We start from the raw sequence: 23,493 nt of genomic DNA, 5'->3' as shown, positions 1-23,493 counted from the left end.
TCAGCAAACAACAGAGCCAACTATAAATCAAACCTGAGAAAGAACAAACTGGCTACCTGGTAACTGGCTCCCTTAAACTGGATGTGGTGGCTCACATCTTTAATCCCAGGACTTGAGAGGGAGGCAGTGCTCTGTGAGCTTGAGGCCACCCTGGTCTACAGAGTGAGTTCCAAGCAGTGAGAGCTATAGGATCAGACCCTATCTCAAAAAAGAAAAGAAAAATCTATCCTTAAAAAGTGCTCAAATAAACCAGGCGGTGGTGGCGCACGTCTTTAATCCCAGCACTCGGGAAGCAGAGGCAGGCGGATCTCTGTGAATTCGAGACCAGCCTGGTTTACAAGAGCTAGTTCCAGGACAGGCTCCAAAGCCACAGGGAAAGCCTGTCTCGAAAAACCAAAAAAAAAAAAAAAAAAGTGCTCAAATACCAGGGCAAGTATAAATTATTTCCTGACAAACTAGGTTAGCAGCCTATTTATGAACATAAAGTAAACTCTGAATTTCTGTTTTCTCTATGGTTAATTGGATAGGTACATTATACTGCTAGAATCAGAAGCAGAGACATCTAAGGAAATATGATACTGAAAGTCTTCACAGGGATGCTGATACTCCATTGAGAAACTTTTAGGAATAATGGCTCCTGATAACTGTGGAACCAACCACCTCTGCAGAACACCTCCCAGGTTGCCCAAACCATGGTCTTTGTTACAGTCTCTGGTTCTTTGCAGTGCTGTTGGTGAGGCTGGTCTCACACTTACTACTTCTGATCCCTTGCCTTCACCTGTGGGGTCTAGGATCACATACACAAGCTGCCACACATGTTTTTAATCCACTGCTGGTTGGGGTGTATCAGGTATTTTGAAGCATTCAACAAAAGTTAAACTTTGGGGGTTGGAAAATATAATTCAGCTGGTAAAATGATTGCTGCACAAGCATGAGGATCCCCAGCACCCATGTCAAAAGCTGGGCACAGCAGCATATGCCTGCAATCCCAGTGCCAGGGAGGTTCACACAGGATTTCTGGGGTCTTGGTGTCTAGCCTGCCTGGCCTAAACCACTGAGTCCCAGGTCCCCATGTGCGTGCACACACATACACACATGTACACACACACACACACACACACACACACACACACACACACACACACACACAGGCCCCCATGTGCGTGCACACACATACACACATGTACACACACACACACACACACACACACACACACAGACACACACACACACACACATACACACACACACATTAAATTTTTAATGTGGTTTTTTAGAATAGCATTAAAAAATTCTTATTCTTCATTTTGCTTAATGCCAAATTTTAAAACCAATTGCTAACTACTTTATTTAAAATTTTCTATTTATATTCCTGTTTGTTTTTGTTGTGACCCTAAATATTTCTGAGAAAGAATTCTTTTTTTAAAAAAGATAACTTATTTATTTTTATTTTATGTGCTTTGGTGTTTTGTCTGAATGCATGTCTGTGTATGTATGAAGGTGTTAGAACCCCTGGAACTAGAGTTACAGGAAAGAATTCTTTTCTATATTTCTTTCTCCTAAAACAGGGTTTCTCTGGGTAGCCCTGGCTGTCCTGGAACTCACTCTGTAGACCAGGCTGGCCTCAACTTCACAGAGATCTGCCCTCCTCTGCCTCCCAAGTGCTGGGATTAAAGACATGTTCGACCACTGCCTTTAAAATAATTCTTTTAGCTACAATTAAGGAGTAGAGATGAAGATAATTTACAGTAAGAAAGCAGTCGTTTGAATACTGAGAATATTTGTTTAAGGAGAAGTCAATCACTGGAGTATGCTTCTGAACTATTTCAGATGAAAAACATAACATGAATTCTTTACCAAGTAGAACATGAGTAAAAAGATAAATAATTATGTGGAAACAGTCTCCTTTTGATACCCCCTATCAGAAAATAAAAGATTAAAATCATACCTTGCAAAAAATCTCAATTAATGCAGGCACAGCGTTCCTTAACTTCATAGCTGCCACGTACTCAAATATTTTTAGTAATATTTTCAGGGCAGGCTGGATAAAAGAAACAAACAAAGTAGCACTTACTTTCACCTTTTTCAAAGGTGCACCTTAAATTTCTCAAATTCATTGATACTGAAAGGCGTGCCTGTTCTCTGGGGAGTGTGTGACAGGCAGAGGCTTAGGTGCTGACGTAACAGGCACACGGGGGATGAGGCTGCGCACTTGTGGAGGTGGCGGGCACGAGTTTCAGCTACTCACCAGCACTTTAGCCATTGTGCTCAGCTTCACCACCTGAAAGACTTCTTTCAATAAACAGTGCTTGAGTAGAGCGATCAGAAGGTCATTCAGGACTTGTAGACTGAAGTGTACCCCTGGGGGAAACTTTCTGTAGTACTCCAGGAATATGTGTGCTGAAAGTGAGAAGAGGCTAGTCACTCGCTGCTCTGCAGACAGAGAGGGGTCTCCTGTAAAGACACTATATCAACTCATTCCTAAAGGCACCAGAAATGTCATAGATAATTGATGAGAATGAAAGCAAAAGTCAAAATGGCAGTGACATCAGAAGTCAAGCAAGCATGCTCGGCCTGCAGTGTCAAGGCCACTATGGTCTTACTGCCAAGTCCCCAGAGCCTCACTCCTGCAGGGCTCTGAGGCTTGCACATGGCCTGGAAATGCACAGTAACTTGGTGACGGGTCAGGACTACTTTGACTCTTATTACTCATTCTTACGGCTTTAACTTCACCAATTGACCTGGAATGGATTTTTTTTTTTTTTTTTTGGTTTTTTGAGACAGGGTTTCTCTGTGTAGCTTTGGAGCCTATCATGGCACTCACTCTGGAGACCAGGCTGGTCTCGAACTCACAGAGATCTGCCTGCCTCTGCCTCCCGAGTGCTGGGATTAAAGACGTGCGCCACCAATGCCCGGTGACCTGGAATGGTTTTTATTTAAGTTTATTATTGTGGACTAAGAAATTATCAATTTTCTTTAGGAAAGTAGTTTTGTATCCAGTAATGATGGAAGCAGATGCAGTGACCACAGCCAAGCACTGGGCTGAGCCCCTGGAGTTCAGCTGAAGAGAGGGAGGAGGGAATCTTATGAACAAGGGGGTCAAGACCATGATGGGGAAACCACAGAGACAGCTGATCTGAGCAGAGGGAGCTCGTGGACTATGGACTGACAGCTGGGGAACCTGCATGGGACACAACCAGACCCTCTGAATGTGGGGGACAGTTATGTGATCTGATCTGTTTGGGGGTAGGAGAGACTGGCAACGGCACCAGGACCTATCTCGGGGCATGAACTGGCTTTTTGGAGCCCGTTCCCTATGGTAGGATACCTTGCTCAGCCTTGATACAGGAGGCAGGGGTTGGGTAAGCCAGGCTTTGCTGACTTCCCATGGAGGGCCATATCCCCCATGAGAGGTGCATGGGGGTGGGAAGGGCAGGAGGAGGGGAGGAAGGTGAGGTGCAGGGGAGGAGGGGAAGGGGAACTGGGGTTGGTGTACATAAAATAAAAATGAATTTTTAAATAAAAGAACATAGCTTTGTCCATCCAATTTCTTAATCTATTTTCTGTATAATACTTAACCATTTTTCACTTTTCCACATTAATTTTACTAAAATTAACTGAGATCACCTTACCATTTTTTCCATTCCAGAATTTCCTAGTCCAAATCTGTAAGTTTTAGCTAAAAGTGCCTTAGCAAAAATCACTTCTGGTTTTACTTTTGTGTTATTTCACCACAAATACTCATTACTATCTGAATAATCCAATATAGCTTGGGAAAGTCACTAGTTAACAAAAAAGTTCAGCAAAACTGAAAAGTTAAAGTTAGCAGGTCTAAAAATATCATGTATCAGGGTTTGTCTGTGTAGCTCTTGGCTGTTCTAGAACTCGCTCTGTAGCTCAGACTGGCCTCAAACACACAGAGATATGTCTGCCTCAGCCTCCCCAGTGCCGGGATTAAAGATGTGTGCTCCTGCCGGCATTGGTGGTGCAAACCTTTAATCCCAGCACTCGGGAGGCAGAGGCAGGCGGGTCTCTGTGAGTTCGAGGCCAGCCTGGTCTCCAGAGCGAGTGCCAGGATAGGCTCCAAAGCTACAGAGAGAAACCCTGTCTCAAAAAACCAAAAAAAAAAAAAAAAAAAAAAAAAAGTATGTGCTCCCATGGCCCATTTTATTTTATTTTTAATTGTGTGTACATGTATGTTTGTGTGTAGGTTTGTGCACATGAGTGATGTACTTGAGGAGGCCAGGAGCTGGAGTTATCACCTGCCCCCCATGAACGCTGGGATTCAAACTTTTGGTCCTTTGCAAGAGCAGTGCACACTCTTAACCCCTGAACCATCTCTCCAGAACCCTTGAAACTCACCTTGAAGTGATACATTGCAACACACTGACAGACAGACAGACAGACAGACACCCCCTCCAAACTAAATTCAGATATTTTTCTCATGGCCACTGATACTTACACAGTTCTACATCTGGGGAGTTTCTCATGGTTCCCACCCATGTCCTTCTCTTTTCACAGGCTTTGGAATGGTTTTTGAAACTTGGAAACTTGCCTACATTTAATCCTGTCTAACTTCTCCTTGGCTGTCACAGTCCCTGGATCACAAGTATATTACCATATGTGGTGTTCCTATTGCCTCTAACTTAACAACTTCTTTATTAGACATGAAGACCCTGGATGTTTTCAGAGGAATGAGGCTGATGCTCATGAATATGGAACTGTAATGCTCTGCTATTATTATACTGTGTGGCTTCAGTGACTGTGTCAGGGAACAAATGTATATAAACTTGGTTCTTATCATAATCCAGCACCATGAGGAGATGCTGTGGACTCAGACAAGGGCTGACAGAGGAGGCAATCCTCTCGTAAGGACTGGGCCTTGAAGGTTACCTAGCCTCTGCCATGGGAAGAGCATCCTAGACAGACAGCATGGTGCCAGCAGCAATGAGGCACAGCACAGGCTGGCATGCTGACAGAGCTGCACAGATCTTGATAGGACTGCTGCCCTGGCAATGAAGGGAATGTGGGAAGAGGAGGATGAAGAGGGAAGATTCGGGATCTAAAGTGGCCTTGCATGGAGAGCTGATGGCTGATGAGCAAGACACTTTTGCTTTTACACATGTAAATGAAATTTCTAAGTCAAAAGTATTAGTACATAAGGGGGTTACATTGTTAGGTGGACACAGTTTTTTATTTTTAATAACTTCGAAGGTCAACCAAGTCAATCTTAGGCAAGGCATTCAGTTTTCACCCTTAGTTTGAAAATAAATTTTAAGTGTTTCTTTTTTTTCTCATTTTTTATTTGAATTACAAACAAGATTGAATTACATGACAATCCCAGTTCCCTTCTCCCTCCCATCCTCTCCTACCACCCCCCCTAAGTGTTTCTTAATTAGAAATGGTTGTGTATGTATTTGCATGATGTATATGTAGGGTGTGACTGGGGAAGGCAGAGAACAGCTCTGTGGATTTGGTCTTTCCTTCTACGTTTGGGCAGGATACAGGGATCAAACTCAGGTTGCCAGGCTTTCACAGCAAGCATTTCCCTTCTGGATTGATTTTAATCCTTGATGATACAACAGCACAGGAAATTTGTAATTATCATTCAGTTATTGCATACCTGCTCTCTGTAGCAAACGCTGCTCATCAAGGCTTATGTATTTCTTAAACACATCCACACAGATCTGTAAAAGTCATAAAACATTCAATCACCTTTATATGTTTTACAAGAAAACAAATTTATGAGCTTAGAGCTTAGAATAAAAATTGAAGTTCAAGTTAATTCACAGGCTTGAAATGTATACTGGACTGATTATTCTGCATCCACTGCCCAAGTTCTGGAATTTTAGGTGTGTACCACCATGGCTGGCTGAATGGCCACCATGATTGCGATGATTCCAAGAGCTGAAACGCAAACAGAACTCCCTGACATTACTGTGAGTGTGACCTGGAATAGCCAGTTCAGAACTTGTCCCACAGTATCTACCAGGGCTGATTATATGCAGTCCCTATGGCCTGTGAGCACATGTTCCCCAGGAAACATGACTAGAATGCCGAGAGTATTACTGTTGTACTGTCCAAACAGAGACAATGCAAATGTCCATCAACCTTAATGTTCACTATAAAGTTAATTTTGATAAACTTGTACAATAGAATATTAACTGTTACACAGTAAGGAGAAAGAAACATTAACAACTAGATGTCAAAAATACTAAGCCAAAGTGGGCAAGCCAGGCGCTATGGTATGAGCTTTTAGTCTGGTCTACTTGGGAGGTTGAGGCAGCAGGGATTGGAGACCAGCTTGAGAAACACAGCAAAACTCTATATAGACTTACACATATCATTTATATAAAGCATAAACCCATGCAAAGCTTATCTGTGCTATCAGAGCACTGTGACAATCAAGGTAAAATACACGTCGTGAGGGAGACCTCTCCACCTCAGACGGGGCTTTTACCTTTTCATCTCCCTGCTCAGGTACATGGACAAACTTGCACTGTGCTCTTTCACAGCCACGCAATGTATTAAAATGAAATTTGCAGTATCTATGGGGTATCACCAACCCTAAGGGCTTCTGGAACACCTGGAAGACAAGAAAAAACTTTTCCATGTTAATCATAAAACAAAGCCAAGTGAAGACACATCTAAGTATTCCAATGCTTTAACATAAAAACTAATTCAGAATGATTTACCCATGACTTTTCTCAACTTGTCATATAAAAGATTCTGTTTTGTTTCTTATTTGTTTCTTAACACAGGGTCTCACTGTGTAGACTCTGCCTCCAGAGTTCCAGGGTTACAGTTATGCACCACCACGCCTGGCTTGCTTCCCATTTTAAAAGACTTGTTTTTAGGACAATTTCAGGCTCACAGCAAAACTGACTGGAAATCACAGAAATACCCTGTGGACTCCCTGTCCAGCCACCTGTCTTTAAAAGCTGACACAGGGCTCCTCTCTTTCCTACTCTCACCTCCTCTTTCACAAAAAGCTGTTCATACCATAGAATGCACTGCGTTTCAGATGTGTTTACTGGAAACATAACTCTCCCTGGTGCTTCTGACTATTAGAAGAGAAATGATAAAGTTGAACCTCACACAGCAGGCGTCTCCCACAGCTGATAGTCCCGCCTTCTCCCAGCTTTCAGTTTCAAAGGCTCCTGTGACTGGTGAACATCCTCTAAGCCAGTACTTGCTCTCTGCTGCTTTTTCATTCCTACCCAATCCCCACCCAAAGCCCGTGTGCTTGCAGCTGTTTAAAAGGCACTGGATCCTTCTGCTTCTATTTCTCTAAGTATGGGTTATAATTTACAAGATTATTATTTTTCAGGAGGGGGGACTTACCCCTGTATTTTTTTCTCTTTTAAATATTTCACAAGTTTCAGAATTCTGCAGCTGTAGGACAGAAGAAGGTCTTCCTGGAAATCTGAAATCTGGAAGTGGAAGAGCATGACCAATGAGGACATCAACACTGGCTTCCCGTCACCCCCGTCTGCTTCAGTTTCACCCCGGCATGCTCTTTATTCTTTGAAAATTTAAAAATTATTTCATTTTATGTGTATAGGTGTTTCACACTGCAATGGCTGCTGCTCTTGTAGGCCAAAGGAGGGCGTCTGTGGTGGTTTCAATAGGAACAGCCCGAAGGCTTGGCTCATATATTTGAATGATTAGCGCTATTTGAGGACAAGGAGGTGTGGCCTTGTTGGAGGAAATGTGTCACCGAGGGTGGGCTCTGTCTGAGGTTTCAAAGGCCCCATGTCTCTGTCTCTGTCTCTCTCTCTCTGCTGCCTGCAGACCAGGATGTAGAACTCTCAGCTACTTTTCCATCACCATGTCTGCCTGTGTGCCACTATGCTCATGATGATAATGGACTAATTAAGTAAGCTCTCAATTAAATGCTTTCTTTCTAGGAGTTGTTTTGGTCAACACTGACTAAGACAGCATTGGATCCCATGGGAATGGAGTTGAAGACAGTTATGAGCTGACGAGTGGGCACTGGGAATCAAACCCAGGTCTTCTGTGAGAACAGCCAGTATTTTTTATGATGAGTTACCTCTCTAATTTCCTCTTTATCTTTTTGTTGCCTACATTTAAGTGTGTGCGTGCGTGCGTGCATGCATGCGTGCGTGCGTGACCCATACTGGGGCATATAGCACATGTGTATGTTTGGAGAAATCAGTTCTTTCCATCTTCCATGTTCCAGGGATCAAACCCAGGTGGCCAGGCATGGCGGGAAGTGCCTTTACTGGCTGAGCCATTCACAGGTCTGCTATGGCACATTCTTATTCAATCTAGACTTGTCTTGCCATGTATATTACTGTGGAATACTGAGTGACTTACATCTTGGATCCCCTGAAACACTTCTAGGTCTAAACTTAAAATCTGAAGTTAACTATATCCCGAAGATAACTTTATCAAAAGACTTAAGTAGTCCGGAGCCCTAGTCCAGTTAAACACCTTATCCAAACCTTTCTTAAGGAAGAACACTGATATATCCATACTAAGAATGTGGTTGGGTCTTTGATAGATTCATAGCCTAAATCTCTAACCCTCAATGACACCAGGGGCCCTATAAGCACAGAAACCAAAGAGTGCAGTCTCTTTACACACTCAGAGAAAGACACATGAACTCACAAAGAGGGTGGCCTTTTGAGACAAACAAGATCCTCAGCAACCAACCTGCTAGAATCTTGATTCTGGACTCCAGAATCATCAGAAGTGAAGTGAATCTCTGCAAGTGATCTTAAATGTGGAGCCATCTCTCTAGGCCTAATGGTGCCTTTTAAAACAAGAACTAGGACATTTAAAAACATTCTTTTCTAAAGACAATTCCTAAGTGGTTGTGTGTGTGGAAGTGTGCTTGCTTCTGTGTGTTTGAGGTGGCTGGGTTGATACCAGGTATCTTCCTTTGACCAGCCTCTACCACATTTTTCTTCGTTGCTGATTTCTGAGCCACCATTTTACTCACTCTATAGACCAGGCTGACCTCAAACTCACAGAGATCTGCTTGCCTCTCCTTCTGGGGTGCTGGAACTGCTATGCCCAGATTCTACTTCATGGTTTGTGGTGTTTTTTTTTTTAATTTTATTTTATGTATATGAATGTTTTGGCTGAAAATCTGTGTGTGTTATCATTCGTATGCCTGATGTTCAAGAAAGTCAGAATAGGGCTTCAGGTCCTCAGGAACTGGAGATATAGATAGTTGTGAACCACCATGTGGGTGCTGAGAATTGAACCTGGGTCTTCTGTAAGTGCAACAAATGTTTTTAACTCCTGAGCCATCTGTCCAGCCCCCCACTGTTTTTGAGACAGGGTCTCTCATTGAACCTGAAGTTCACTGTTGCAGCAAAACTGGACAGCCAGTGAGCCCCTGGGACCCAGCCTGCTCCCTTCCCCAGGGTTGGGTTTATAGATGTTCACCACCAACTTCTATATGGGTGCAAGGGATCTGAATTCAGGGCCTTGTATTTGCTTTTTGTTTGTTTGCTTGTTTTGTTTTGTTTTGTTTTGTTTTGTGAGACACGGTGTCTCTATTATGTAGTTCTGGCTATTTTGGAACTTGCTATGTAGACCAAGGTGGAACAGGCTAGACCAGTTCACAGAGATTCATCTGCCTCTGCCTCCCAAGTGCTAGAATTAAAGGCACATGCTACCATAACTGGAAATGAGGTCCTCGTGTTTGTGAGGCAAGAATTTACCCAATGAGCCATCTCCTTAGCACAAATGGTTTTATTTCAATGGTTTATATTTTACCTCTGTAGCATCTGGATATAATCTGGAATAGGCTGAAGCTATGCTGCCTATAACTTTACAGCAATTTACATTATCAAAGTCAGAAGACTTTGAAATAAAACACACAACCGCTATGGGCTTGCTGCAATGGCCTACAATACCAGGTAGGATGGAGGGAGTACTGGGAAAGTTCAGAAGGGAGAGATGTGTTCTATACAAAGTAACTTAAGCTTCTAAACTCATTCTTCAACAGGGCTCATTTTGTTTAGAGAGTTAAAGAATTGTGAATTATGAAAAATAATACAAATCCTAAACATACACAAGTATAATTAAATAGAATATGAATATTTTAGGTTTTTCACACAATACCACTGTCACACAAATACAGATATTTTTATTTCAGTGGCAATGACTTCTGTGAAATTCCTATATTACTTCAAGCTGACAAGATCTTAATAAGAAAGTAAGTATTACCATTCATCCAGGGCATTGGCACTCCATTTTCCTGATGGCTGCTTAGCTTCAAAGGAAGCACCGATGAGCAGAGAGGTTTGGGGCCCAGGATTGCTAACTGACATTCATTTACCACAACCTCTGCATCTTTAGACTCTTTGCTGAATGAACAGAAAAACTGAATCAGAATGTCAGCTTGTTTATAAAGTATGAGAGCAATGAGAATCAAGTAAGCAGAACTATGACCTACTTATGTATGCCTCATGTACTGTATACTATATATTATGATTTTGCAATGTTTCTAATGGGAGCTCCTGTCTTCTTTAAATTTTATTTTACTTAATAATTTATGATGATGATGTTTTTGGGAGGGGGTACATATGTCATAGTGAGTGTGTGGCAGTCAGAGGGTAACTTTGTGAAGTTGGGTCTCTGTAGTTGGGTCTCTGCTTCTACCTTTATGTGGATTCTCGACACTAAATTCAGGTTGTCAGACTTGTATAGCAAGTGCTTTTACCTGCTGAGCCATCTTGTTAGCTCAAGGTCCTGTTTTCTTAATATAAGACTAGTAGTTGTTAAATGGTTGAGACAGGGATAGGAATGTCATATTATGGGTCGAGTGTGACTCACGTGTTTGAACACTTGGTTCCCAGCCGATGAACCCATGAAACCTTTAGGAGGTAGGGGCTAGGAAGAGAAATGAGTGGCTATGGGGTCTTGAGGACTACATACCCGGAGCTTTCTGCTTTCTGATCCACTGAGAAGTGACGAGTTCCTGCTCTCATCTACTTGCCAGGAACTGTACCATGTTTTCTCTACCACAAAACATACTCTCAGACCATGAGCCAAAGCAAATCCTTTCCCCCTTATGTTGCTTCTGACAGACATTCTGTCATAGTAACAAATGCAATGAAAAAGGGGTAGTGTGGTCCATAGACCTTGAAAGAATAATACTCAACTTCATATGGAAAAACAAAAAACCCAGGACAGCCGAAACAATGCTGTACTATAAAGGATCATCTGGAGGCATCACCATCCCTGAATTCAAGCCATATTATAGAGCTACAATAATGAAACCAGCTTGGTATTGGCATAAAAACAGACAGGCGGACCAATGGAATTGAATCAAAGACCCTGATATTAACCCACACACCTATGAACACCTGATTTTCAACAAAGAAGCTAAAACTATACAATGGAAAAAAGAAAGCATCTTCAATAAATGGTGCTGGCATAACTGGATGCGGACATGTAGAAGACTGAAATAGATCCATACCTATCACCAAGCACAAAACTCAAGTCCAAATGGATCAAAGACCTCAACATAAATCTAACCACACTGAACTTTAGACAAGAAAGTGGGAAGTAGCCTTGAATGCATTGTTACAGGAGACCACTTCCTAAATATAGCACCAGTAGCACAGATACTGAGAACAACAATTAATAAATGGAACCTCTTGAAACTGAGAAGCTTCTATAAGGCAAAGCACATGGTCAACAAAACAAAACAGCAGCCTATAGAATGGGGAATGATCTTCAACCATCCTACATTTGACAGAGAGCTAATCTCCAAAATATACAAAGAACTAGACACCAAAATACCAAATAATCCAATTAAAAACTGAGGCACAGATCTAAACAGAGAATTCTCCACAGAAGAAACTCAAATGGCTGAAAGACATTCAAGAATTATTCAACATCCTTAGACTTTAGGGAAATACAAATAAAAATAACTCTGAGATACTACCTCATACCTGTCAAAATGGCTAAGATGAAAAACACTAATGACAGCTTATGCTGGAGAGGAGGTAGAGAAAGGGAAACACTCCTCCATTGCTTGTGGGAGTGCAGACTTGTACAGGGTTTTGAAAATCAGTATAATGATTTCTCAGAAAATTGCGAATAAATCTTCCTCAAGACCCAGCAATGCCATTTTTAGACATATACCCAAAGGATGCACACTCATACCACAAGGACATTTACTCAACTGTATTCATAGAAGCATTACTCGTATAGCAAGAACCTGGAAACAACCTAGATGCCCCTGAACAGAAGAATGGATAAGGAAAATGTGGTACATTTACACATGGAGTAAAAAGAAGAAAAAGCAATGACATCTTGAAATTTGGAGGTAAATGGACAGAACTAGAAAAAAGCCATCCTTAGTGAGGTAACCGAGACCCAGAAAGACAAATATAATATGTTCTCACGCATAAGTAGATATTAGGCATAAAACAAAGGATAACCAGCGTACAGCCCACAACCCCAGAGAACTTAGGTAACAAAGACGACCCTAAGAGAAACATACATGGATCTGAACAGGAAGGTGACGTAAGCAAGATCTCCTGAGAAGGAAGGGGGAGATGGGAGGACGAGGAGGGGGCAGGAACAGGAAGGTCAAGTCGGGGGAAGGGCAGAGAGGGGGAGCAAGGAAAGAATTATCTTGATAGAGGGAGCCATTATGGGATTATTGAGACACCTGGCACTAGGGAAATTCCCAGGAATGCACAAGGATGACCTGAGATAAAACTCTAAGCAATAGTGGAGAGGATGCCTGAGCTGGCCTTTCCCTGTAGTCAGATTGAGGACTACTGTAACTGTCATCATACAACCTCCATACAGTAACTGATGGAAGCAGACACAGAGATTCACAGCTGACCACTGGGCTGAGCTCCCACAGTCCAGTGGAAGAGAGGGAGGGGCAATAATATGAGCAAAGGGGTCGAGGCTGTGATGGAAAACCACAGAACAGCTGGCCTGAGCTAGTGGGAGCTCGAGCTCACTGACTCCTGACTGACAGATGGGGAACCTACACAGGACCAAACTAGACCCCCTGAATGCAGGTGACAGTGTGTGGCTTGAGCAGTTTGTGGGGCACTGACAGTGGAACCAAAATCTCTCTCTAATGTCTGAACTGGCTTTTGGGAGCCCACTTCCTATGGAGAGAGATGTTGCTCAGCCCAGACACAGAGGATAAGGGCCCCCATGGGGACCTCACCCTCTCTGAGGAGCAAAAGGGGTGGGGTGGGGTGAGAGGAAAAGCGGGGGGTGGGGTGGGAGAGGGGAGAGAAGAGGAACTGGGATTAGTGCAAAAAAAAAAAAAGATTGAAAAACAATGGACATGCTACAATGGAAAAAAATCAAAGTTTCCTTTGTTGTTTTGTTTTTCCCTAGAGCAGGTGGCCTTGAACTGGATATGCAGCAGGGGATGACCTTGTACTTCTGATCCTTCCATCTCTTTCTCCAGTGCTAGGGCTGCAGGCGCATCTCCAGCCCAATCCATGCCACTTTTTTTTTCCAATACAGGTCTTGCAGAACTATCTAGCTCTGCAAACCATGTGCTTTTATAAATTTAATAAGAATAAAAATAAAAGTCAATGTAAAAAAAAAAGTACTGAGGAAGATATCCAAGATCAACTTCTGCTCCACACATGCATGCAAACTCACACACACACGTGCAGCTACACACATACAAACACACACCCATGCAAAGAATAAGAATAACCTCATCTTACTACCAGCTTTAAAGTAACTGAAATTACATCTGGAAACAACTGATGCACTAATTAAACCATATCCATGTGCACAGTTTTAAAATTGTGTTACAGACCTTTTGCAAACTTCCTGAGTGTTCTCTTGCTCTTCTTCAGCAGCTGCGTTGTCTGAACTGCTGCACTGTGAAGAGATAACAGTGAAGGAGGCAGACGTGAGTATTTCTGTGATGCACTGAAGCCACAAGGCCTCCCACGTTTATTAGAACACCATGCGACATAGTTTAACTACTAGGTGGCCTGAAGACAGTTTTACTTTACATAATTTAAGATGCTCAGCAACGACTAAATGTTTTCTCCTGCTGCTGGGCATGCTGGCACACACCTGCACTCCCCCAGAGGAGGAGGAGGATTGGTAGCTGTGCAAGGCCATCCTAGCTACTGACTGAGCTTGAGGGTCAGTCAGGCTAAATGAGACCCTGTCCCAAACAAACAAACAAACAAACAAACAACACCAGACAAGTGTAATACATTAACAAGCCGAAAACAGTAGGGTGTGGCCCAGCATTAGTCCACCTGTGAAGCAAACACGTGGCCCTCTGTTCAGTACCATAAAACAAAACATCAAATAGAAAGATGTGTCATGTTCCCAGATGGAAATGTGCTTTTACACACTGAAAGATATTCTCAGCATGAGTTTGAAGCATTTATAACACATCTTTGTATGTTTTAGAGCAGGCTTTCCTTACTGCTTCTGTTTTCCAAATGACTCACAGTATACTAAGGAAGCACACATTAAATCCCAAGGAAAAAGAGTCTAATTCTACATATATTTAACATATTAGTGACAGGGCTGCAGTCAAATGCACCTGCTCTTCTTCCAAAGGACCTGGATTTGATTCCCAGCATCCACAGGGCAGCTCACAACCATCTGTATATAACTCCAGTTCCAGCGAATTCAACACCCATTTCTGCTCTCCACAGGCACACACATGGTTCACAGATATATATATGCAGGCAAGACACTCATACCATACACATACAAAGTTTTTGTTGCTTGTTTCTTTTGAAACAGGGTCTCTCTCTCTCTCTCTCTCTCTCTCTCTCTCTCTCTCTCTCTCTCTTACATATAAAGGGTTCTGCCTGCATATACATCTGCAGGCCAGAAGAGGGCACCAGACCGCATTATAGATGGCTGTGAGCCACCATGTAGTTGCTGGGAATTGAACTCAGGACCTCTGGAAGAGCAGCCAGTGCTCTCAACCTCTGAGCTATCTCTCCAGGGTTTCTCTTTGTAGCACTAGCTGTCCTAGAATTTACTCTGTAAACCAGGCTGTCCTCAAACTCAGAGATCTGCCTGTCTCTGCCTCCCAAGTGCTGGGATTAAAGGCACACACCACCACCCAGTTTTAAAAATTATAACAATACGTTAAAGATAGCATTTGAAATTTCTGAGAAAATGGTTCGATCAATGGTAGAACCAGCTGGTTACATGTATAGATAATAAGAATGATGCCAACTCATTGTAAGCCAGAATGCCTTTCAGGTTCCTTTAAGATTTATAGATATATAAAAAAAATTCTGGGGCTGGAGAGATGGCTCAGTGGTTAAGAGCACTGACTGCTCTTCCAGAGAACCTGAGTTCAATTCCCAGCAACCACATGGTGGCTCACAACCATCGGTTATAAGATCTGGTGCCCTCTTCTGGTGTGCAGATATACATAGAAGCAGAATGTTGTATACATAATAAATAAATAAAATCTTTAAAAAAAATTCTAAAAGTAGTTATAAGATCAGGAACTCTAAAATCAACCAGAGGAAAATGGAGAAAACACTTTATGGTATAGGAAAAGATAAGGACTTTGTCCATAAGACTCCAACACACACACACACATACACACACACACACACACACACACACACACACACACACACACACGCGCGCGGCTGAAATTCCAGAAAAACAGGCAAAGAACACAAACAGAAGCTCATAGAAAAATGACAGTGACTTTTTTAAATGTCAAAAAATGCTTAACTCGACTCAAAAGAAATTAAAATGAAAATGAAAACAAAATAATTTGTAAAAAATAAGCAGAGGGACAAATTTAAAAATTTAATTAGTTGATGAGTTTGGGGAGAAAACAGAACTCTCAACAATATTGCTGGAACTATAAATCATAGTAACCTCTACATTGACAGTCTGAAAATTCTAACTCTGGAAATTAATAAAAATGCTTGTACATATACAAAATAATGTTTCAAGTCAAAGGCTTCAGCAGTGGTGGTGCACACCTTAAGTACCAGCACTCGGGAGACTGAGGCAGGCAGACCTGTGAGTTTGAGGCCAGCCTGGTCTACAGTGTGAGTTCCAGAACAGCTAGGGCTACACAGAGAAACCCTGTCTTGAAGAAAAAAAAAAAAAAAGACCAAAATAAATAAATAAATAAATAAATAAATGTTATAAATAAAAGAAACTATAAAAGGGGCTGGAGAGATGGCTCAGTAGTTAGGAACATTTGTTGCTCTTGCAGAGAACCTAGGTTTAGTTCTTATAGCCAGCTATAACTCCAGAGCTGTAACTCTGCCCTGAGCGTCTCTTTCCTTTTTGACATTTCATCTGTACTTCTTTCACTGTTATTTGGGGATCCAATGCTTTTTTCTAGTCTCCACACGGATATAGTACACATTATATACATGCAGGATAAAGTTAAATAAAAAGAAATAAATCTTTAAAAAACCCATAAAGCAGCATCTTAAATCCAAAGGAAGCAGAAGAAAGGGACAAACATAAACCAGGGTTAAACGGGTAACAAAAAAGCAAAATAGAAGCAGTGAAATCAAAAGTGGGCTCTTTGACATCACCATGACAGTTTCAGTTGTCTCAACTCAGTGATTCAGTTCAGTGATTCAGAGGAGGAGCTGGGTCCACAGCCTGCAGCTGCCTCTTTTTGTAGATTAAATGGATGTGAACGCAGCACTGCCCATAATGTCTATGACTTCTTCTGTGTTTCCGTGGCAGTTAAGTAGTTGCTACAGCCACAGTAACTGAGAAAAGATGGTGTTGCCATTAACACAGGTAGAGGCTATGATGCGAGCTGGTTTGTGGTGTCGGGGAGGGGATGCATAACTGAGAAGTTTTTATTTTTTAAGCTGTGTTAAGTTTTAAATGCCCAAGTGGGCATCCGAGAAAGGTCTGCAGTCAGAGGCATCTGAGCTAGTGAGGGGATCAGGAGGGCATCAGCATGTATGCTTATGGAGTAAGCTTGCATGGGACCACGGGAGACAGCCAATCTAGGTGGAAGGTCACTCTAATGTGCAGAGGTCAGGGAGACCGAGGAAAACAAAAACCAACCAACCAAACAAAAAACCACTACACTGAGAGGTGGCAGACAAAGGCAGAGTGAGCCAGGCAAGCACATTTATTCTGGAAACCAAGGAAAAAGGGTTGCAGAGAAAGTGGGAGCAATGAGGTGAAGACATAGACAGACCACCAGATTATCTCAGGAGATGTTACGAGGGGGTAATTCTAGTGAGGGCTGAAGACCTCTGCAAACTGGAGATGATGAGGCCAGAACAAACATCACCCATCAGCAGAATCACAGATCAAAGAGGTGGTGACTGTTAGAGGCTTTGTTCTGTTCAAAGATGAGAAGATGAGGAGATTCGATATTGGAGGAAAAGGAGCTATACCTAGAGGGTTCACCCACTGTACCAGAGCTGGAGTTCTGGGAGGGTGCAGGGTGCAGGGTGCAGGGTGCAGGGTGCAGGGTGCAGGGTGCAGGGTGCAGGCAGGTGGTCTAATGTATTGGTGGGAGCTTACAATGTTCTTTTCCATTTACTTCAGTTTCTTGGTGAAGAAGGAAACAAAGTTGTTAGCTTTGCAGATGAGTGAAGAGCAATTCAAGTGTTAAGGAGAAAGAGTATAAAATAGTTGTTTAGGAATCAACTACATTATGAAAAGGTCAGAGAATCACCAATGTTAACAGGCAGAACTTTTTTTTTTTTTTTGGTAGTGCTGGTGATGAACTTAGGCCTTGCAAATCCTAGACCAACACTTTGCCATTGAGTTTCATTCCCAGCCTTAGGCAGAAAATTTAATTAAAGAGTCTGATAGCAAAGATTTTTCTAATATCACATATAGTAGCAAATTCCAAGATCAATTTAGTCTTACTTACAATTCCTGCACCTTCTACATCTGTGGATATGTAACTAGTGCTGACATTCATGGCTCATAGGTACTGTCACGTTCAAAAGTTTCAGGGAAGATCAGATAATATTTAATACTGAGGCAGGAGAATATGTATCGTTTCATTTTAAGAGTCTTAAGTAAGTTTATGACTACTTTAGGATATCAAGAAGCTCATATAATCACACAGCACATTCTACTCTCAGGAACTTCTGTTTGAGTTGTGCTTACATGGAACACGAACAGACCAGTCAGTCACCTGGCCAGAGTGATGTGGCAGTCCTACTGAGTCAAAGGATTTATGTCTGTCTCCTCACAGCACTGTTAAGACGGGTTTCTGCATTAGTGCTGCCTAAGACCAAGACATAGGCAAATAAAAAGCTTCTTTGGTACCTGTGCACCCGAGTCTGAAGCTCTCGCTTGTTCACTGAGGTCTTCCAGGTTCTCACTTACAATAGTCTCCTCAGCGGCTTCTAAGGAGATGGCTGCACCTTTAGGATCACGCTGCGACTCCTCTGCTGGAGATAAACAACATTCAACCACACAAACTTTAAAACAAACAACCAAAGACTGCTCTGTAAGACCCAGAATTCAGAAGCACCCAAGTTCTAACATGGCAAGTACCAAGTTAGAACGTCAGTCAGCAAATTATGTAATCACCTACTCATTACCAAAATAACTGCACTATATGGTACAAAAAAATTGACAATGTGATATTTAAATACCTTCCTTATTATATTTCAGCCATTTAACTTTTTTTTTTTTTTTTTTTTTTTTTTGCTGGTGTGTGCCTTTAATCTTAGCCCTTGGAGGCAGAAGCCGGCAGAGTTCCAGTCCAGCCAGGACTATACAGTGTGACCCTGTGACACATAAATAAACAAACTCTACCCTGACTGACATTTAGTTGTTTTTGAAACAGGCTCTCTCTATGTAACCATGGCTGTCCTGGAACTCACTATGAAGATCAAGCTGGCCTCAAACTCACAGACATCTTCCTGCCTTTGCCTCCTGAGATTTAAAGGTGTGCACCACCATGCCCAGCACATATTTATGTTTTACTCTGTGTGCATGCACTAATGGTTCACCTGTGGAAATCAGAGGAAACTTGCAAGGCCAGGCTTGGCAGTAAGTACCTTTACCTACTAAGCCTTCTTACTGGCCCTAAAAATACTCAAAAGTCAAATATAAGTTAACATCTACATTATTGTGACTCAGGCATCTAAAATTATGATTAGCTATTAGTTATAATTTTCAATGACAAATTTAGGATATGAAATAGTTAAAACATATATTTCAATTTCAAAGTAAGTGTGGAAGACTTCAGAGGTCAACTACCTATCTTTTGTAGAGAATGCTAACACTGAATAATTAAAATGGAAACTATCTCAAAATATGATTTGCCAACTCATCGGTTAAAGTGGAAGAAAACTGACAAAGTCTGGCATTTGTTTGCAGATGTTAAAAAGTTTCAATTCTAATGAATTTACTGAGTAGGCCTAAATAGAGACATACAGATATTATGATACCAAATATTCTTCAAGTATTAAATTTTACCTGCTGACAAGGAAGGACAGATCTCCAGTTTCAGCAATCCAGGGTCCAGCAAGGCAACTTCTTTACTATATAAAGCAAACAAAACTCAAACACTGTGCTAGATTCCGGCAGAACTACTCAATCATGAAAGTACTGTGTAACATTTGCTTCTGTGGTCGGTTAAGCCAACGGGTTCTCCAGGACAGAGAATGACTGCACTAGTGTTCAGAGACCAGCACCTCTGCCCTGGGTTCTCACTGGGCCACTCACTCCCAAGTGTGCTGCCACTGTTAGAGAGGGTTGCCTGCCTACCACCCCAGCCGTGTCACTCAGGAAGGACAAGACGGACCAGGCATTGGGAAAATTCAAAAGGATTGCACCAATGCAGGAGAATGTTTAGCTTCTACTCTCCAGCATGTGTATATGTATCCTGTTCCTAGTTAAAAACATGACAGCTTGCCAAGTGCCTTAATCTTGGCACTCAGGAGGCAGAGGCAGAGGCAGAGGCAGAGGCAGAAGCCAGCCTGGTCACAGAGTGAGTTCCAGGACAGCCAGGGCTATGTAGAGAAATCCAAGTGGAGAAACCAAAACCAAAACCCAAACCCCCAAACCAACCAACCAAACAACCAAACAAAAAACAAGACAGGTTGAGTACATTTTGCAGCTCATTCTTCCTCTGACGGTTTGTTACTGTGCCTCAGTGAAGTCTGTCATCTAAGGCTAAGGCTCTGGAGATCAGAGTTCCACCACTCTGGGTTGCTGTTTGTTCTGAGATTTACTGGTTTTGTGGCAAAAGCCTAAGCCTCTTTTCATCTAATCACATCAATAAGTGAGGCCCTCTCAACAGTCAAAATGGCAGATTGATTTCTAGTTCAGAATATATTAACAGAGTTCAGGAGTAATAATTGGGCTCTTATCACAATAATCCAGAAAGAGACAGTTGAGATACTAAGAGTGAGAATGGAGGTGAAGAGTCACAAAATAGCAAGTGACAGAGTACGGGAGATTATAAGATTCGATAAAGAACAACATCATGTTTCCATAATCTCTACTTATCCATTTGTGAATGGTATAGCAAGTACACAGTTTTAATTTCAAAGTGTCAGGCTGGTATTTATACTATTAGTATAATTTGTACAGAGTGAGAAACCTTTTACTATGATATAACTTGAAAGGAAAAATAAAGATGTATATGGCACTCTTAAAAAGCAGTTTGAGTTCAAGACACATAGAGGTTAAACTCACCTAAATTAAAAAAAAATAATAAAGCTGGGGGTGGGGATGTAGCTCAGTGGTAGATTGCTTCTCTAGCACGGGGGTGGGGGGTGGGAGTGGGGGTGTGTGTGGGGCTAAGGTTAGTTCCCAGCACAGTAATCGTGGTGACGCTATAGAGAGAAAAACATTATGATTTTGTATGTGTGAAGTGAAAATTTTAGTTCTTCTCTGGTGTAAGGAGGAAGGGCAGGCAGAGTCTAGCCAACCCTGAGGAGTTACAGAAATTCATCCTCTATTGTAGTGCTACTCTACTTGACTAATTACCATCCAGATGATTTTTTTTAAAGACAGGGACTCACAATGCAGCCCTAAGTGGTCTTGGACTGGCCTAGAACTCAAGAGATCCATCTGCCTCTGACTCCCAAGTGCTGAGATTATAGGTGTGTGCTAGCACTGCCTAAGAATTAAAATACAAAACATGAGACTGTATCACTTGTAGTAAGGAGAACGTGACAAACCTGTGGTTTCACATATTCATATGTACTGGACTGTAATGTAAAACATTACTGTAGGTAACTGGAAAAATGTTTGAAGATGACTGTTTTAGGATAATTATAAGCAAAAAAGTTTAAAACTATTTTGCAATGAAAGTGGAGAATGTGGCTGGGCATGGTGGCACACACCTTTAAAACCAACACTCAGGTCACAGTGGCGGTGGCTAAGTTGAGGCCAGACTAATCCCTAGGTGTTTTGCTTTGAGACAGGGTCTCACTATGTATCCCTGGCTAGCCTGGAGCTCATTATGCATCCCTGGCTGGTCTCATTCACTCAGGTGTTCACATTCTGTCTCTGGACAGGACTTCCACAGATAAACAACTGTCCTCTCCAGGGCACATGGAGCAGAGCAGAGAAGTGTCACAGTGTTGAAGTCACTGGGCAACAGCATCCATAGCCTGGTGCCACACTGTGCAGTGCTATGTTTCTGATACCATATCCATCACCAAAATAATGTTTACTGCAGCAAAGACAGCAAAAAATGGTTTGTGTGGTCCACAAAGCAGTTAAAAAAAATCACAATATCTCATGCTATCCCACCTACTATTTTGAAGAAAGAAAAATGATTAAAAGCAAAATAAATATTTTATAGTAATTCACAGGCTAATAGAATGAAAGCCACAGAGAGGCCCAGCATGCACCTCTCCTGGAATGCTATTTTGTGGGGGCATAGACTTCGGCGCAGATCACTAAAGTCTGAAGTTTAGGTTTCAGCTCTGACACTTAGAAACCATGCTCATTGGAAAATTAGTGGCTTTAGTTCAATTATAAACATAGGGAGAATTTCTTTTTCTTTCCCCTTCCTTCCTTCCTACCTTCCTACCTTCCTTCCTTCCTTCCTTCCTTCCTTCCTTCCTTCCTTTCTTTCCTTTCTTTCCTTTTTTGTTTTTAAAGACAGGGTCTCACAATGTTAGTATTTAGACATCTGTACTGGCCTGTCCTTGGGATTCTGACAGAATACACCCTCAATGCAGCCACTAAGCCACCTGTGCACATTCACTACGCTCCCTTTTAAAAGGGCCCTGTCCACCTCCCATCCCTCCCTCTCTTCTCTCTCCTCTCTCTCCCTTTTTCCTCTCTCCTGCTGCTCCTGTTTCTGGAGGCCAGTCTCTCCCCTACCCCCTCTTATGATCCCTTTCCCTAATAAAAACCCCTCTGCTTGAATCCTGTCACATGGTGTCTTTCTCTTGCGCCCTGCTTTTGTTAAATTACAACACTCACTCTGTGGCTCTGGCTGTCCTGGAACTCACTTTATAGACCAGGATGGCCCTGAACTCATAGAGCTCTACCTGCCCCTGACTCCTGAGTGCTGGGATTAAAGGCATGTGACACCATGACTGGCTCAAAAACAGGGTGAATTTCAAAGTCAGCCTTGTTCCATTAAACCATGCACCGAGCACAGACAGTAAGTATCAGCTTTCACAATTACAGGCAGCCTTCCTTGTATGCCAGATATTCAGTAGGAAGGAGAAAACAGACAAAGGCACTCAAAATACAAGGAATGGAAAGTAAATGACCTTTATTTTCTGTGGAAGTCTTTCCCTCCCCCAACCTCCAACTCTGCCCTCTCTTTCCTGTCAAATCGGGTGGTGCCAGGCAGAGTGGTACAGGCCTTTAGTTCCAGCACCAGGGAAGTAGAAGCAGGCAGATCTCTGTGAGCTGGAGGCCAGCCTCAGCTGGTCTATACAACAGTTTCAGGCCAGACAAGGCTATATCACTAACATCTTGTCTCAAAAAAACAACTAAAATAAAACCCAACCCAACTCCCCACCAAACCCCCAAAACGAATCTGGTGGTAAAGATGCCCCACCCTAAAACACTGATCTGGTGGAGAATCAAGTAGGGTAACATAACTCAAACAACTGCACAAAGGTGATGTGCTCTGTTTTGCTTTTAAAATTATTTTTATTTACATCTGTGCACATGTTGGACTCGTGTGTGTGGGTGTTTACAGAGGCCAGAAGAGGGCACTGGTTACCCCTGAACTAGCGCTACGGGCAGTTGTGAGCTGGTGGATGTGGGTGCTGGGAACTAAACCTAGGTCATCTGGAAGAGCAACCGGGCTCTTAACCGCTCTGAGCCATCTCTACAGTCCGGAGACTTTTATTTTCGAGGTGTGGTCCTAGACATCTCCTCCAGAGGTTTGTATTTATTAATCAGCTCCATAATCTAAAACTGTTCCTTATGGACCTAAGTCCACGTGGTAAAAGTGGTTAAGATGATCACTATTCAGTACTGGCACTGATTCTATGCTATAGAATCAATGTCTAACTACTCATTAAACCTTGCTTCCCAGCATTCTTCAATTATTAGTTTGCCTTAGAAAAG

General features: G+C 42.3%; 1 protein-coding gene across 1 annotated transcript in view; it reads right to left on the bottom strand.

The window, feature by feature from the left end:
- Topaz1 (testis and ovary specific PAZ domain containing 1) overlaps nucleotides 1-23,493 on the bottom strand; it is a 49,978-nt gene that overhangs the window by 19,412 nt on the left and 7,073 nt on the right. Inside the window, exons 3-11 of the mRNA XM_027415476.2 lie at nucleotides 19,417-19,481; nucleotides 18,256-18,380; nucleotides 13,796-13,860; nucleotides 10,207-10,346; nucleotides 7,345-7,433; nucleotides 6,461-6,586; nucleotides 5,624-5,687; nucleotides 2,249-2,400; nucleotides 1,949-2,041 (exon numbers count right to left, since the gene is read on the bottom strand). Coding sequence (XP_027271277.1) covers nucleotides 1,949-2,041; nucleotides 2,249-2,400; nucleotides 5,624-5,687; nucleotides 6,461-6,586; nucleotides 7,345-7,433; nucleotides 10,207-10,346; nucleotides 13,796-13,860; nucleotides 18,256-18,380; nucleotides 19,417-19,481 — 919 coding nt within the window. The remainder of the gene's footprint in view (nucleotides 1-1,948; nucleotides 2,042-2,248; nucleotides 2,401-5,623; nucleotides 5,688-6,460; nucleotides 6,587-7,344; nucleotides 7,434-10,206; nucleotides 10,347-13,795; nucleotides 13,861-18,255; nucleotides 18,381-19,416; nucleotides 19,482-23,493) is intronic.

Source organism: Cricetulus griseus, chromosome 4, assembly GCF_003668045.3.
Source record: "Cricetulus griseus strain 17A/GY chromosome 4, alternate assembly CriGri-PICRH-1.0, whole genome shotgun sequence".
Lineage (NCBI taxonomy): Eukaryota > Metazoa > Chordata > Mammalia > Rodentia > Cricetidae > Cricetulus > Cricetulus griseus.
This window is presented reverse-complemented; position numbering and strand designations above follow the sequence as displayed.